General features: G+C 36.5%; 1 protein-coding gene across 45 annotated transcripts in view; it reads left to right on the top strand.

Moving 5' to 3' along the window:
• znf185 (zinc finger protein 185 with LIM domain) overlaps positions 1-17,416 on the top strand; it is a 155,263-nt gene that overhangs the window by 104,022 nt on the left and 33,825 nt on the right. For 37 of the 45 annotated variants that reach the window (XM_072912274.1, XM_072912273.1, XM_072912275.1 and 34 more), the window contains 8 exons: positions 287-340; positions 637-690; positions 1,020-1,094; positions 4,790-4,852; positions 5,049-5,102; positions 11,417-11,467; positions 11,576-11,620; positions 12,039-12,080. In XM_072912274.1, the coding sequence (XP_072768375.1) occupies positions 287-340; positions 637-690; positions 1,020-1,094; positions 4,790-4,852; positions 5,049-5,102; positions 11,417-11,467; positions 11,576-11,620; positions 12,039-12,080 (438 nt within the window). The remainder of the gene's footprint in view (positions 1-286; positions 341-636; positions 691-1,019; positions 1,095-4,789; positions 4,853-5,048; positions 5,103-11,416; positions 11,468-11,575; positions 11,621-12,038; positions 12,081-17,416) is intronic. The other 8 variants (XM_072912277.1, XM_072912289.1, XM_072912290.1 and 5 more) reach the window with 2 other exon arrangements.

Raw genomic sequence — 17,416 nt, forward strand, 5'->3', positions numbered from 1 at the left:
TGTCATTCAAATTTGAACTTTACAGCACAGATAAGAACGAAATTTCGTTACATAAGCTCATGGTAGTGCAGGATAAAAAAGCAATAAGGTGCATATATAAATAAATATATATATATATAAATAATATATAAATATATATATATAAAATAAATAAATATATATAAATATATACAAATAAATAAATAGATTATTATTATATTCAGGGCCTCTATTATCCCCTCTTCAAGCCATTCATGCATTTCCTCACTCCTCACTTCTCCATCTTGTCATTATCATCTTTTTGCAGCAAGGAGAAGGACCCCCTGAGCTCCTATGGGACCACCAAAGTAACTGAGTACAGGTAGACTAGACTTCCTTTTTATTGTCATTCAAATTTGAACTTTACAGCACAGATAAGAACGACATTTCGTTACATAAGCTCATGGTAGTGCAGGATAAAAAAGCAATAAGGTGCATATATAAATAAATAAATATATATAAATAATATACAAATATATATATATAAAATATATAAATATATACAAATAAATAAATAGATTATTATTATATTCAGGGCCTCTATTATCCCCTCTTCAAGCCATTCATGCATTTCCTCACTCCTCACTTCTCCATCTTGTCATTATCATCTTTTTGCAGCAAGGAGAAGGACCCCCTGAGCTCCTATGGGACCACCACAGTGACTGAGTACAGGTACTTACACTTACTATAAATTTGATCTGCTGACAGCGCTTTATAACATAAGATATCATTTTATAATAAAGCATAGCATAAAAAATCGAAACGGAGTATAAATAGGTTACATCAATAGATGTAAATTAAGTCAAGTTGGCAGTTTTTTGTCATCATACTTTCTCTTCATTCCATTTGAACCATTATTTTCGAAAGGAATGTCACCTTTCCCGCCTCTTCTTACCTCCTCTCACTGGATCAGAACAATCTGCTGTTTGCTTTCCTTACCTTGTCGGACTTATTTTTATGCCACACCTCCCTTACCTCCTCTTATGTCTCCACATCTGCAGTCGAGAAGAACCTGCCCTGCCTGCTCCCCGCAGTCCTAAACGTTGGAGTAAGGATCGGCTCACTGAACTAGAAAGGTACGGAAGGAGCCCAAAATCTAACGTTAGAATGATGCATTCGTCACGTTTAAAATCAACACCCGCCTTTGTCAGAGGCAAGCGGATGTACAGTATTTGCATACAAATTGATACAAAGCTTGTTTTCCAAACTCGTGTTACCTTTTTTAATGAATGCAATCAAAAAAGGGCATGCAAGGGGGAAAACTGTTTCCAAAAAAAACTGTGTCTGCACTGCTAATTCCTATCAGCACAGATACAGCACACATACCAACCTTACTGCACCCTTGTTTAAAAATGTTATGGTTTATGAGTTTAAGTCGAACATGCATACAGGTATAAAATCACATATTTCCAGAGGTGGGTAGAGTAGCCAGAAATTGTACTCAAGTAAGAGTACTGTTACTTTAGAGATTTATTACTCAAGTAAAAGTAAGGAGTAGTCACCCAAATATTTACTTGAGTAAAAGTAAAAAGTATGTTGTGAAAAAACTACTCAAGTACTGAGTAACTGATGAGTAACATACACACACATATCATATATATATATATATATATATATATATATATATATATATATATATACACACACATTTTTATATATATATATATATATACACACACATTTTTATATATATATATATATATATATATGTATATATATATATATATATATATATATATACAGTATATAATTTATATTTATTTATTTTGCCGTTTTTGTTTACATGTTAAAGGTGTTTTAATGAATATACATGCATGTTTAACACATATAGATTCCATTCTTTCATGAAGACAAGAATATAAGTTGGTGTATTACCTGATTCTGATGACTTGCATTGATTGGAATCAGACAGTAGTGATGATAGCGTCCACGTTTTCAAATGGAGGAGAAAAAACTTTCTCCTTTCTGTCTAATACCACATGAAAGTGGTTGATTTTTGGCATCTTATTTGTCCAGCTTCCATATTCGTTTTTATACACTTTACAAGAAATACATTGGCGGCAAACTCCGTAGCTTGCTAGCTTGTTTGCGCTGGCTTTCGGAGACTCTTGTTTTGAAAGCGCAGGCGCGATGGAGCGGCACTTTTTTTGTGAAGACAGGAACTGTGCAGTCAGTCTTTAGGCTTTTGACGGGATGTACGGTTGAAATAAAAGGGTCTTTTTTCCTTCACACTTTTGATTGATTGATTGAAACTTTTATTAGTAGATTGCACAGTACAGTACATATTCCGTACAATTGACCACTAAATGGTAACACCCCAATAAGTTTTTCAACTTGTTTAAGTCAGGTCATGTGACCGCCTGGCTCTGTTTGATTGGTCCAACGTCACCAGTGACTGCATCTGATTGGTGGAACGGAGTGAACGTCACCAGTGACTGTATTTGTTGAAACGCAGGCACTATGAAGGTCTGTCTGACAGACCTAAACAAACAAAGCGTGCATTAACAGATCGATAAAAAATAGTAGCGAGTAGCGAGCTGAATGTAGATAAAAGTAGCGGAGTAAAAGTAGCGTTTCTTCTCTATAAATATACTCAAGTAAAAGTAAAAGTATGTTGCAATAAAACTACTCTTAGAAGTACAATTTATCCCAAAAGTTACTCAAGTAGATGTAACGGAGTAAATGTAGCGCGTTACTACCCACCTCTGCATATTTCCAATTTCTCATAACATGTCCGAAAAGGACATTTCATAGCATTTTTTTACACATTTGTTTGTTGAGTTCCTCTGCTCAATTTGAAGCACAAATAAATAAATAAATCAGTTGTTCTTAACCTGGGTTCGATCGAACCCTAGGGGTTTGGCGAGTCGGCCTCAGGGGTTCGGCGGAGCGTCCGCCGCGGAGGTCAAGACACACCCGACTAATCGTGTACATAAAAACTTCTCCCTATCGGCGTATTATGGATACCCCCAAACAGTATTCTCTAATTTTCCATATCCATGGACCTACTCAGTGGCCTAGTGGTTAGAGTGTCCGCCCTGAGATCGGTAGGTTGTGAGTTCATAACAAAGACTATAAAAATGGGACCCATTAACTCCGTGATTGGCACTCAGCATCAAGGGTTGGAATTGGGGGTTAAATCACCAACAATTATTCCCGGGCGCGGCACCGGCTGCTGCCCACTGCTCCCCTCACCTCCCAGGGGATGAACAAGGGGATGGGTTAAATGCGGAGGACAAATTTCACCACACTTAGTGGTACTTTAACTTAGATGTGCACACTGTGGCCACACCAGCAGCACACCTGTCCCAAACCTGACTAAATATCAAGTTAATGACCCCAAAAGGGACAAGCGGTAGAAAATGGATGGATGTTTTATTATTATAATCAAATGACAGCAGTCATTTCCATGTGTTTATTTTCTAATATAAGTGTTTTGGCCCACTTACAATGACAATAACATAATAGTTTTTCATGAGCTGTGCACTAGTATTGTATGTCTGGGTGAGGGTCCTGCTTTGGAAATAATTTGTACCCCTTTCCGATATCGCATTTAGTTCACACTAAAACATTCACATGTTGCACAATGAGATGTAAACACGGGATCATGTGTACATTCCTGTAATTTTCTGTTTGTAACATATATCTTTATTAGTATTTCTTTAATATAATATTAATCATTTCATGATTAATATTTACAAATTAAGATTAAATTAAGAAAAACAAAAATATTTTAATTTTCACTAAAGAAGGGTTCGGTGAATGCACATATGAAACTGGTGGGGTTCAGTACCTCCAACAAGGTTAAGAACTACTGAAATAAATGAATGACCAATAACGTTCTTATACATAAATAGTTATGGTAGTTCACTTAATTAGATTGTCTGTCTCATTTTTAGATGAGGTTCGAGATATATATCAGGATTATTCTTCTTTATACTTTGTAAATACTTTGAGTTTGAACAGTTTCTTAAACTTGATCATATTAGTACTTTGTTTGACTTCTTTGCTTAATCCATTCCATCGTTTAACTCAACATACTGATATGCTAAAGGTTTTAGGTGTTGTACGTGCATACACATTTTTTAAGCTTCTGTGTGTTCTCTCCTGAATAAAATGCGGTCGTGTCATTTATAATATCACTAACTTTAAGTTGTTTGTAACTTAACAAATGTCATTTATATAGAGATTGAACAAGTCTGGTCCCAGTATTGATCTCTGGAGCACGCCACAAGATAAATTTTGCTCTACAGATTTGCCGAGCTTCACGTACTACTGCCTGTTGGTTAAGTAGCTTCTTACCCATTTCGGGACAAACCCTCTGATGTTATTCCGTTCTAATTTGTTAAGATATTGTGATTAGTTGCATCAAATGATTTTGTTATGCCAATCAACACTGCGACTGCACACGGTCTGTGGTTACCTTTACAGGACCATAATGTATTTCCTATTTTTACATCAAGTTGATCAATTTTTAAGGTATGGAACAAGTTTAGTTTATTTAGTTGTCTCCTTGGTATTCTATGTCGACTCCGACTCAATGTTTTATACAATACAGAGAGTGGCACATCTTATCTGCCTGCGTCTGGAAGTAGAAGAGCATGTTCTGTTCTGATGAAGTATTGCTGCTTTGATTTTCTACGTCAGCTTTGGATGCAGCCAGACAACGTCTGACCAAACCAATTAAAGTTACACCTATTCAGAGCAGATTTATGATCTGTTTTGACGTGTCCTAAACTGACTCTGAATAATGTGTTTCTCTGCCCGCCAGCCCCACAAAGACTCACTCCGATGTTACTGTAACCACTGAAACGGTAACCACCAGTATTGACAGGTATGATTGCACTTATACAAACAAACATACACAAATGTCTCCACTTTGTACAGCTTTATAGTCAAATATTTGTCAGGACTGTCATTGTAAATGTATGAGAACAACCACACTAACCTTTGTTTGCACTCTTTTCTCCCATTCATGCATTCCTTTGCTTCTTACCTCTCCATCTCACACCACCACTATCATTTTGTAGTGAGGAGAAGGACCCATTGAGCTCCCGTTCGACCACCACAGTGACTAAGTTCAGGTAGTTACACGTACTATAAACAGACATGTTTGGTTTGAATTGGTAATTAATTGTAAAGCTTTCATCGTCTATATCAGGGGTGCTCATTACGTCGATCGCGAGCTACCGGTCGATCTCGGAGGGTGTGTCAGTCGATCACCAGCCAGGCATTAAAAAAATAGTCCTAAAAATGAGCGATCATAAATCTTCACTATGACGTCACTTTCGTCACTTGATTGACAGTCACGGCACCCGAGGGTCTTCTGAGATGATGCTGGCTGCTGCCAGCTCATTAAAATTACCGACCTGAAGGCGAGAAACACTTTATTTCAACAGACTCTGGCGTCGTACCCGTCGTCAAAACTCCAAAGACCGACTGCACAGTTGCATAGTTGCGCTAACAAAACAAGAGTCTCAGAAAGCTGGCGTGCACAAGCTAGCAAGCTACGGAGTTTGCCGACAATGTATTTCTTGTAAAGTGTATACAAAGGAGTACGGAAGCTGGACAAATAAGATGCCAAAAACCAACCACTTTCATGTGGTATTGGACAGAAAGGAGGACTTTTTTTCTCCTCCATTCGAAAATGCGGACGTTTTTAGCACCACTGTCTGATTCCTATCAATGCAAGTCATCAGAATCAGGTAATACACCAACTTATATTCTTGTCTTCATGAAAGAAAGGAATCTATATGTGTTAAACATGCCTGTATTATCTTTAAACACCTTAACTTGTTAACAATATTAACTATATGTGTTAAACATGCTTGCATTATCTTTAAACACCTTGAACTTGTTAACAATATTAACTATATGTGTTAAACATGCTTGTATTATCATTAAACACCTTCAACTTGTTAACAATATTAACTATATGTATTAAACATGCTTGCATTATCTTTAAACACCTTTAACTTGTTAACAATATTAACTATATGTATTAAACATACTTGTATTATCATTAAACACCTTTAATTTATTAACAATATTAACTATATGTATTAAACATTCTTGTATTATCATTAAACACCTTTAATTTATTAACAATATTAACTATATGTGTTAAACATGCTTCCATTATCATTAAACATTTTTAACTTATTAACAAAAACATATATTTCATAAATAAGTAAATATAAATTATATATATGAATGAGGTAGATCCCCACGACTTGATCAATTGAAAAGTAGCTCGCCTGCAGAAAAAGTGTGAGCACCCCTGGTCTATATCTTTATAATATTGTAATGAATTTATATTCAAATAATTAAGTTGAGGGTTTTTCCTCAGCATTTTAGCGAGATAAAGACAGAGATTATTTCGGTTATTATCATTTTTAATTGGATTAATTAATTACAGATGATTTATTAATTGCTTGTTTTTTTTTAACCGCTTGACAACACCAACAAAATGTATCAAAATTTCATCCTTAAATTTTTATATATGCGGCCCTCGCTGGAAAAAGTTTGGACGCCCCTGGTATATTCTATCACAACAAGACTGCAAATTGTTAGTTGCTTCTCTGAGACTGCTATTGTGTACGTGCACGTGCTCTCTGCATGTGTGTACGAGACAGCGGTGAGGGACTAGCATGAACAACAAATAATTATTTAATACTACCGTATTTTTCGGACTATAAGTCGCAGTTTTTTTCTTGGTTTGGCCGGGGGAGCGACTTATGTGTGAAATTATTAACACATTAGCGTAAAATATCAAATAATATTATTCAGCTCATTCACGTAAGAGACTAGACGTATAAGATTTCATGGGATTTAGCGATTAGGAGTGAGAGATTGTTTGGTAAACGTATAGCATGTTCTATATGTTATAGTTATTTGAATGACTCTTACCATAATATGTTACGTTAACATACCAGTTGGTTATTTATGCCTCATATAACGTACACTTATTCAGCCTGTTGTTCACTATTCTTTATTTATTTTAAATTGCCTTTCAAGTGTCTATTTTTGGTGTTGGGTTTTATCAAAGAAATTTTACCCCAAAAATGCGACTTATACTCCAGTGCGACTTATATATGTTCTTTCCCTTCTTTATTATGCATTTTCGGCCGGTTCGACTTATACTCCGGAGCGACTTATAGTCCGAAAAATACGGTATTAGTAATTGTGAACAATATAGACATTTTTAAAAAGTATAGGCCCCCCAACTCCGAGAAGGACAAGCGGTAGAAAATGGATGGATTGATGTTCTGTTAAACCATGCATGGTAACATAAATTAGCAGGTGGTTTTCTTGTTATATTTATTGATTTGAAATATTAACTGCAGCCTTTAACATATTTGCTGAAGAAGAACTAAATCATAGAACTTACAACTCTCACATCTGTAGCTGATTTATGTGCAGTTGGCAGATCCCCAGGCATTATTTGCGTGTCGAGAAAACAATTTTTTACAAAACTGTCCTTGGGACGAGCTAATGTAGATAGGGGTGAGTCAGAGGTATGTCAATGAGGAAGGAATTTCTTTCTTCCAAACGTCAATAAAAGCCTTTAAATATTATTGTAAAGACAAAGTGAAATACAATAGTACCTCAACTCACGAGTTTAATTGATCTGTGACGGAGCTCTTAACTCAAAACACTTGCATTTCAAATTAACGCCTCCCATTAAAATGACTTGTAATCAATTTCATTGGTGCTTGGCCTCCCCAAAACAGTACATTTTTAACATGTAAAATGCCTTTTACAAATAAAAACTACATTTTAGTTATGTCATTTTATATAAAACAATATAATATAATGTACTACAGTATTTTTGTGAAGTAATGTAATATTAATGTTTAACATTTACCTTGGAGAGTGGACTTCTACAGTATCTCCTTACAGCTGCTTCTATGTCAAACACACCGGTAGCACATACTTGCCAACCCTCCCGGATTTTCCGGGAGACTCCCGAAATTAAGCGCCTCTCCCGAAAACCTCCCGGGACAAATTTTCTCCCGAAAATCTCCCGAAATATAGGCGGAGCTGGAAGCCACGCCCCCTCCAGCTCCATGCGGACCTGAGTGACGTGTCGACAGCCTGTGTTCACGTCCGCTTTCCCACAATATAAACAGCGTGCCTGCCCAAACACGTTATAACTGTAGAATGATCGAGGGCGAGTTCCTGGTTTCTTATGTGGGTTTATTGTTAGGCAGTTTCATTAACGTCCTCCCAGCGCGGTAACAACACACAACAACAGCAGTCATGTTTTATTCTACCGTAAAGCAGTTCGTCTGCCGTAAACAGCAATGTTGTTGTAATATATTGAGTTGGAGGCAATAAACAGGCGAGGTGATGAAGTACGTCTCTTTACCGTAGACTTCAGAACAGACTCACACACTTGACGTCAGGTGCGCAACACCACGTAAATCGTTGGCCAACCAAAAAGTAACCCCAGTACGCTATAGCCAACATTCACCAGGAGATGGCAACAGACAAACATAGATCACTCGATTACATTCCTCTCCTTTTATAAATGTAGAAGTTACTCAAAATAAATAAACAACCCAACCAAAAAATGCAGCAGCTCAATTAAAAAACTGTACTTAAGCCACATTCTTTTTTTTTTTTAGTACTGAACTCTTAATCCTCATTTGTAAACAATAACATGCTTATTATACAACCAGTATTTGTGCACCTTTAACACAGATTGTTATACTGTCTTCGGAGATTCAGTTTTTTTGGTGGTACTCGAAACCTTTCTGGGTACCTGCGAAAGGGTGTTCAGCATGGTTAGAAAAATAGTGACAGAGAATAGAACAAGGATGGACAATTCAACCCTTAACTCAACAATGAGTAGATGAGTGTTATGTGTGTGTATATGTGTAAATAAATGAACACTGAAATTCAAGTATTTCTCTTATTTATATATATATATATATATATATATATATATATATATATATATATATATATATATATATATATATATATATATGAAATACTTGACTTGGTGAATTCTAGCTGTAAATATACTCCTCCCCTCTTAGCCACGCCCCAAAGCACGACCCCGACCACGCCCCCACCCCCCACCCCCCACCCCCACCTCCCGAAATCGGAGGTCTCAAGGTTGGCAAGTATGCTTGAATTGCTTCGCCAAGTTGGCAACACGCGCGGTCATGCTTTTGATGACTTCTTTATTTACCGGTAATTCAATAGATAATTCAACACTGTCTTTTACACCCACTTTCTACCTTCCAAAGGTTGAAAAACAAAGTTATGCCCATTTGTAGATGTAAGTTAATGCTAGCGAGTAAGACCGTATGTTTTGGTCGGGGTTTACTGTTTTGATTGATTGAAACTTTTATTAGTAGATTGCACACTATGGTACATATTCCGTACAATTGACCACTAAATGGTAACACCCGAATAAGTTTTTCAACTTGTTTAAGTCGGGGTCCACTTAAATCGATTCATTGTACAGATATATACTATCATCATAATGCAGTCATCACACAAGTTAATCATCAGAGTATATACATTGAATTATTTACATTATTTACAATCTGGGGTGTGGGATGTGGAGGGGGGGGGGGGTAGGTTTGGTTGATATCAGCACTTCAGTCATCAACAATTGCATCATCAGAGAAATGGACATTGAAACAGTGTAGGACTGACTTGGTGGGATATGTACAGCAAGTAGTGGACATAGAGAGATCAGAAAGCATAAGATTAAGTATCTACATTTGATTATTTACATTTGATTATTTACAATCCGGGGAGGTGTGATATGGTGTTAGTTTAGGGTTGAAGTTGCCTGGAGGTGTTCTTTTAGTGCGGCTTTGAAGGAGGATAGAGCATACTTGCTAACCCTCCCGGATTTTCCGGGAGACTCCCGAAATTCAGCGCCTCTCCCGAAAACCTCCCGGGACAAATTTTCTCCCGAAAATCTCCCGAAATTCAGGCGGAGCTGGAGGCCACGCTCCCTCCAGCTCCATGCGGACCTGAGTGACGTGTTGACAGCCTGTTCACACGTCCGCTTTCCCACAATATAAACAGCTAGTGATCGGGGGCGAGTTCTTGGTTTCTTATGTGGGTTTATTGTTAGGCAGTTTCATTAACGTCCTCCCAGCGCGGTAACAACACACAACAACAGCAGTCAAGTTTTCGTCTACCGTAAAGCAGTTCGTCTGCCGTACACAGCAATGTTGTGACACTTTTAAACAGGACACATTTTTGTGTTGATTTATTTATTTTATTTTGTGGTTTGAATTCGTTTTTGGAGCTGTCATTACACATTTATCAGTATTCACATTGGTCAGTAGGGGGCAGTAGGGTGTTTCTTCCCAATTGAATGCTATCACCTGCAGACCGGAAGTGTCTTGTCATTCTGATGAGCGCGACCAGTCTGTGAACAATTGAAACGTCCTGTGTGCTTTTTCCTCCTGTATAACAGGTTAGTTTTGGTGAATCAACTCACTGAATAATATCCATGAGATCTTTATAAGTTTAAGTACACATTCTGATGGTGGAGCCTAACTCTAAAGTGTTTGTGAGTTGTAGTTTGTATTTGTGAATGAATCCAGTGCACAGCTGCAGCAGTAATCAATACAAAAAGGCGACGTGAGTGCGCAATGTTTATATAGGAACTTCTGATCCTAATTCAGACTCCCAAATTAGAGCTCCCGTTTTCTTATTAATTTTAAAATGTATATTTGTATAATGTGTGTGTTCTGAAATAGTGACAGAGAATAGAACAAGGATGGACAATTCAACCCTTAACTCAACAATGAGTAGATGAGCGTTATGTGTGTGTATATGTGTAAATAAATGAACACTGAAATTCAAGTATTTCTTTTATTTATATATATATATATATATATATATATATAGCTACAATTCACTGAAAGTCAAGTATTTCTTATATATATATATATATATATATATATATATATATATATATATCTTAACCACACCCCCCACCCCCACCTCCCGAAATCGGATGTCTCAAGGTTGGCAAGTATGGGATAGAGATGCCCTTTCTTTTACACCTGTGACATTTGCTGCGTCAACTTAAGGTGGGGATGCTGGTAACTTTCATTTTTGCTTGCAGCTTAAAACATAATAATTAGCCCTTACCACAAAGCACTCTTAATTTGGGAGCATTCTTAATTTAAGATACCACTGTACTAATTATTTGGGTGATTTTTGCAACAGGACATGCTACATTTTTCAAAGACATTCGGACTGTCTTTATGATTGGAGCTGGGCCCATAGAATCCATCTCTGTTTCTATCTACCATTCAAACTGCTTTCAATCTTTCCATTAAGAGCCAATGTGACAGCAGATGTGCGTCTTGCTGACAATTGAGAGTGAAATCAGTGTGAAATTGTATTTCAGCTCGGCTGATGCGTATGATCCGTATCCGATAGGGACCACATCCCGAAACAGGTAATCATATTGGTTTGGGAGCTGTGACTGTTTTGCAGCTCAGCCTTGTGGCATGTTGTCATGCATAATGCAACACATTGTGATTATGAGCCACTTTTCTCTCTGCAGCTCCTCTGACCTGCTGAAGCCCATCTCAGATCTTTCCATCAACAGGTAGAGAATGGAATCACGCGAATCCCACCTTTCCCTATTGGGACTGCTGTTTGTGTCGCTGATATAAGCACACAAGCGCATGTTATTATAGCTGTTACAGTGGTGTCATCGTGGGTTGTTTTGTAATCAGCTGCGATCTGCTTCAACATGTTCTCGTGCACCTGAATTTAGTGGGAAATCATACTACTTGTTAAGCATGTTATCAGCTTGGTTCAATTTTTTGAAAAACATCAGTCGCATGCGCAACCAAACCCTTACAGACACTCATATAATTACATCTAATTATACTTAAGATCTTATTTTGATATCAAAAACCCTGCAAATTATTGAAAACAAATCATCACTGTTTTCTTCTGGTGGGGACTTTTACCACCCGACTCATGATCTGAATAATAATGATTTGTTCTTATTTCTTAAGTTCGTCGACCTCTTTCACGGAGAAGAAAGATCCAGAGATCATGTAAGTTCTCTATTTTCTGTAAGTTACCACCTAACTGTCAATATTTTTATGAATCAACGCCTTAAACCAATTCATAATTATTTTCTAATAATCTAATTAATTTAGAAAAAAAATCCTTACATTTTTAAATGCATATTTTGAGGCAATGGATTGGCAACATTTTATACATTCTTTTTTTTTTTTTTTTAATTAAATCAACATAGAAAAAAACACACGATACACTTTCAACTAGTTCATCAACCCAAAAAAAAAAACCCTCCCTCCCCCATTCACACTCATACACACCCACTCACACAAAAGGGGTTGTTTCTTTCTGCTATCAATATTCTGGTTCCCACAACATAGACAACACTTCTGCCAGGGACACAACACAGTCCCTGAAGCACACTTGATTGTTTGTGCTGCTGGTCCACTAACATTTTCATTTAATTACTTTTTTTTTTTTTTTTTTCTCCCTTATGTAATTATTTTTATATTGTTTTACTTTCCTTTTTATCCAAGAAAATATTTATTTATCTTATCTATAAAAAAAAAAAAAAAAAAAGGAAAGAAAGGAAAGAAAGGACCTTATCTTCACCAGACCTGGTTGTACCCGTATTTTCCGCACCATAAGGCGCCCTGGGTTATAAGCCGCGCCTTCAATGAACGGCATATTTCAAAACTTTGTCCACCTATAAGCCGCCCCGTGTTGTAAGCCGCATCTAACTGCGCTAAAGGAATGTCAAAAAAACAGTCAAATAGGTCAGTCAAACTTTAATAATATATTAAAACCAGCGTGATGTGGGCGCGCATGGAGTCGTATATCAACATGGACGGAGCTGCGTGAAAAAAGCCACCCGGCCTCTTCGCGTAAACTTAAACTTACCTTAACCACTCGCTCATCTTTTCTTCATCCATCCCTTCGAGTTAGCTTTTATGATGACGCCGGCTGGAAAGGTCTCTTTCGGCAAGGTCGTCCTTTTGAATATCACCATGGGTGGAAGTTTCTGGCCATTAGCATGGCAAGCTAGAACCACAGTGAAGGATGACTTCTCATTCCCTGTGGTGCGAATATTCACCGTACGTGCTCCCGTTGTATCCACAGTGCGGTTCACAGGAATATCAAAAGTCAGTGGAACCTCGTCCATGTTGATAATGTTCTCTGGCCGGATCTTTTTTTCAGCTATCTTGTTTTTACAATATGCACGGAAAGTAGCCAGCTTTTCTTGAAAGTCTTTAGGCAGTTGCTGTGAAATAGTAATCCGTGTGCGGATGGAGAGATTGCGTCTTTTCATGAACCGGATCCCTGTCGCTTATAGGAGCCATTTTGTGGTCTTTACAGATGTAAACACACAAAGGAAATGAAACGTACGGTAATATCCGCGCGCTTTTTCTTCTTCTACGCGGGCGGGTGGTTGCTTACAGTAGAAGAAGAAGCGCTTCCTGTTCTATGGGGGCGGGTGCTTACCTTGGCGGTTGCTTGCGTAGAAGAAGAAGCACTTCCTCTTCTACGGGGAAAAAAGATGGCTGCTGTTTACCGTAGTTGCGAGACCGAAACTTTATGAAAATGAATCTTAATATTAATCCATATATAAAGCGCACCGGGTTAAAAGCCGTACTGTCAGCTTTTGAGTAAATTTGTGGTTTTTAGGTGCGGCTAATAGTGCGGAAAATACGGTAAATGAAATTAGCTTCGTTTAAAGGTTTTGTTTTTTTAAACCAGGTCCAGTCCAGATAATGTCCAAGTCGGGTCCAGCAACACACACCTTCATTCATGTACACTGAGAAAAAAAAAAAAAAAAGAAAATGTTGGAACACAACAGATTGCATATAATCTATAAACAAAATTACATTTTCAAAAAAAAAAATGTATGTACAGTCCAGATTATGTTCAGGTCACTAAAAATTAGGCAATACAACAACAGATAGCATATAATATATAAACATAATTACACTTTCAACATAAGCCTTTGAAGACTTCCCATCTTTTTTTATGTTTTTTGGCATCATTATCGTTTTCAACCATGTAACTTTCTAAAGTTAAAAAATACTAAATAAATGTTTTAAAGAAAGTAATACTAAGTGAATATCTGTTTTTGGCCTTAAAAATAAACCTTTTACCGAGTACTATAATTAAATTGATTAAATCATGATTGTCAATGAACTCTCCCAAAATAACAGAAACCACATCAAGCTTCATAAACAAACCAATCCTTAAACACATTTTTTCAACTTCCACCCAAAAGGAAGACACATTTCTTTGTTCATGTGTAAATGAATGAATTAGCTGACCACATCTCGACTAGAAAACATTATTATTGCCCCTTTAATTAAACAATTGAACAACTAAATACATAATTACCGTATTTTTCGGAGTATAAGTCGCAGTTTTTTTTCATAGTTTGGCTGGGGGTGCAACTTATACTCAGGATCAACTTATGTGTGAAATTATTAACACATTACCGTAAAATATCAAATAATATTATTTAGCTAATTTACGTAAGAGACTAGACGTATAAGATTTCATGGGATTTAGCGACAGATTGTTTGGTAAACGTATAGCATGTTCTATATGTTATAGTTATTTGAATGACTCTTACCATAATATGTTACGTTAACATACCAGTTGGTTATTTATGCCTCATATAACGTACACTTATTCAGCCTGTTGTTCACTATTCTTTATTTATTTTAAATTGCCTTTCAAATGTCTATTCTTGGTGTTGGCTTTTATCAAATAAATTTCCCCCAAAAATGCGACTTATACTCCAGTGCTACTTATGTTTTTTTCCTTCTTTATTATGCATTTTCGGCCGGAGCGACTTATAGTCCGAAAAATACGGTATGCCTGATAGAAAACACTTAACTTTTTTCCAAATGCGCTATGATACTAATTTACATTGGTTTTGCCATAGACATGCTACTGATAATCATTCGTGATTTTAGATGGCAATTTCAACATCTTCAAATTTGATAATGAAAACTACAACTAAGATGCATGTTACAATCAAACTGTGTTTATACTTGCAGTATAAACACGTTTTATAGCGCAAATAAAGACTAGATTGAGCTTAATGGCAAAGACTAGACCTGACTAGGCAACACACTGTTGTCTGCTGCCATCTAACATCTTGGAAAAGCAACTGCACGCAAAGTCTACTAAAAATTCTTGCAAATGAGACCAAGAAGTGTAAGAAAACCAGATATAACAACTTGACAGCACAGTTATCATTATTTGCTTACTCTTAAATGTTTAATAAAAAAAAAAGATTTTATTATTAAACAAATTAACAATTATCAACACATGAACACACACAGAAGTACCGAAAATTGGTACAGTTGAATACTGGTATTGATTTCCATTATTATTTACTATACACAGTATACACCAGACCTGGCCTGCATGGCCTGCCGGACATTCCCAAATAATATTTTAGATCTTTAAGATGGAAACTGTAGCTGCCATTATGATGTGCGGTGATGTTTTCAAATGGCCGTAAGTCTTGTACTATACAAAGTATTTAAATGGTTGGAATCTGCGCTTTTGCATGATATACTAGTTACTATGGTAATCTAATTAGTTACTATGGTAATCTAATTAGTTACTATGGTAATGTAAGTCACAGCAGCTCAGACGAGGCACCAAGCAGTGTGGGTGGGGAGCGTTTCCACAGAGTGTTTCCAGAGCGGCCAGACTGAAATGCGGGTGTCAGGGACAGACGCGGAAGGATATTTTTACAACAAAGCTCTAAAGCTTAGTGATATATCATATACATCAGATCATAGTTGGTTTATTTTTTACCCTTCGCGTTCTTAGTTGGCTGTGTTTGTTGCATTTTTGTTGCGTTCCGCTTGATTGTAAAATATGTCGATCGAGGGGAGGGGGTGACGTTCATATGTTATCAATATTCAGTGTTTTATCGTTCATAGTTAATATTGTAAATCCCACATTCTTTATTTTCATGTACATTCTGGGTGTCTCATTCAGTAAAAAAAATTAAAAATTCCATTTAGTTTTTTTTAAGACGGTCTGTCGTAACGTTTTTAGCTTTCAATCAGACATTATTGTGAGGTTTTGTATTAGTGCATACCTGCCAACTTTTGAAATCAGAAAAACCTAGTAGCCAGGGTCCAGGGGCCGCAGGCCCCGGTAGGTCCAGGACAAAGTGATTGATTGCATTCAGACAGGTTAAAATGTTGCTAAAACCATCACTTTTCTATCAGTCACAGTGACTTTTCAAAACAAAAATATTACAGCAAAAATCATATGGGTTGATTGACATGTTTATTCTGTAAGCTAACTTCAATAGTTTGAAATTATTTTGACAGTTAATGCCAGTTATCCTGTCAACCTTTCACAAGACTTCAATTTGTTAATTGAAAGTATAAACACTTTTTACAGTAAACAAATGGTAAAACAGTACTAAACAATTCCATTAAAAAAAAAATTGGTGTCATTATTAACTTTCTGTCCAAGCTTGTATAATCTACTGCCTTGTTCAATTGTAAAAAATATTCTGTGCCTAAAATTCACATTTCTATCACAATTATCATACTGTAAACATGGTAAGCTAACTTCATTAAAATTAATAGTCCTGTCAATAGCATGGAATTACAATTCAAATGTAGTTTTTTTGTAAGCCTTTCAAAAGAATTCAAAATATGAAAAATTAATGAAAATTAATTTAAGCCATCAGACACTTGAAAAGTGGCACATCACATCTCTAATGTAATCATTTTAACTTTTCAACAGAAATAGCACTCCAAAAATATTAAGGACATACTTCTGTATTTTGGTAGTTATGCTGTCAACATTTAACGAGATTTCTTCAACTTGGACTTGAAAGCATAAATAGTATAAACACTTTTAACAGTATAACAGTACTAAACAATTCCAATAGATAACATTGGTGTCATTACCTTTTTGTGGCTAAAATCCAAATTTAGCAACGGCATTAGACTTGTGTTTTTTTTGTCCCAACGTGGTCTTTTACATCGCTAATTCCTCCGTGTCCGATCGAAAAATCTTGTCTGCACAAGGTGCAATTCGCGTAGTTTTCACCCTTTTTGGAACGGATAATTATTCCCGGATAGGCTTTTGAATATTCTTCACGGAATGACTGCGGTTTTCTTTTCGGTTTAAGACTCGTTTGCGATTTTTCTCCGGCTGATTCCATGATCGTTCGCTCGTTTGGAAACAATGGGCAACAGGTGCCTCGTGCTTGGCAGCGGTGCTATAAATAGCCTCGCGCAAGGCATTCGGAATGGCTCGATAGGAAGTTAAATTAAAACTTAAATTTTTTTTATTTTTTTTAATGAATGAAAAACCGTATTTTTTATCACTGCAACCGTAACCC

This window comes from Nerophis lumbriciformis, linkage group LG35 (genome assembly GCF_033978685.3).
Source record: "Nerophis lumbriciformis linkage group LG35, RoL_Nlum_v2.1, whole genome shotgun sequence".
In the NCBI taxonomy this organism is placed as follows: domain Eukaryota; kingdom Metazoa; phylum Chordata; class Actinopteri; order Syngnathiformes; family Syngnathidae; genus Nerophis; species Nerophis lumbriciformis.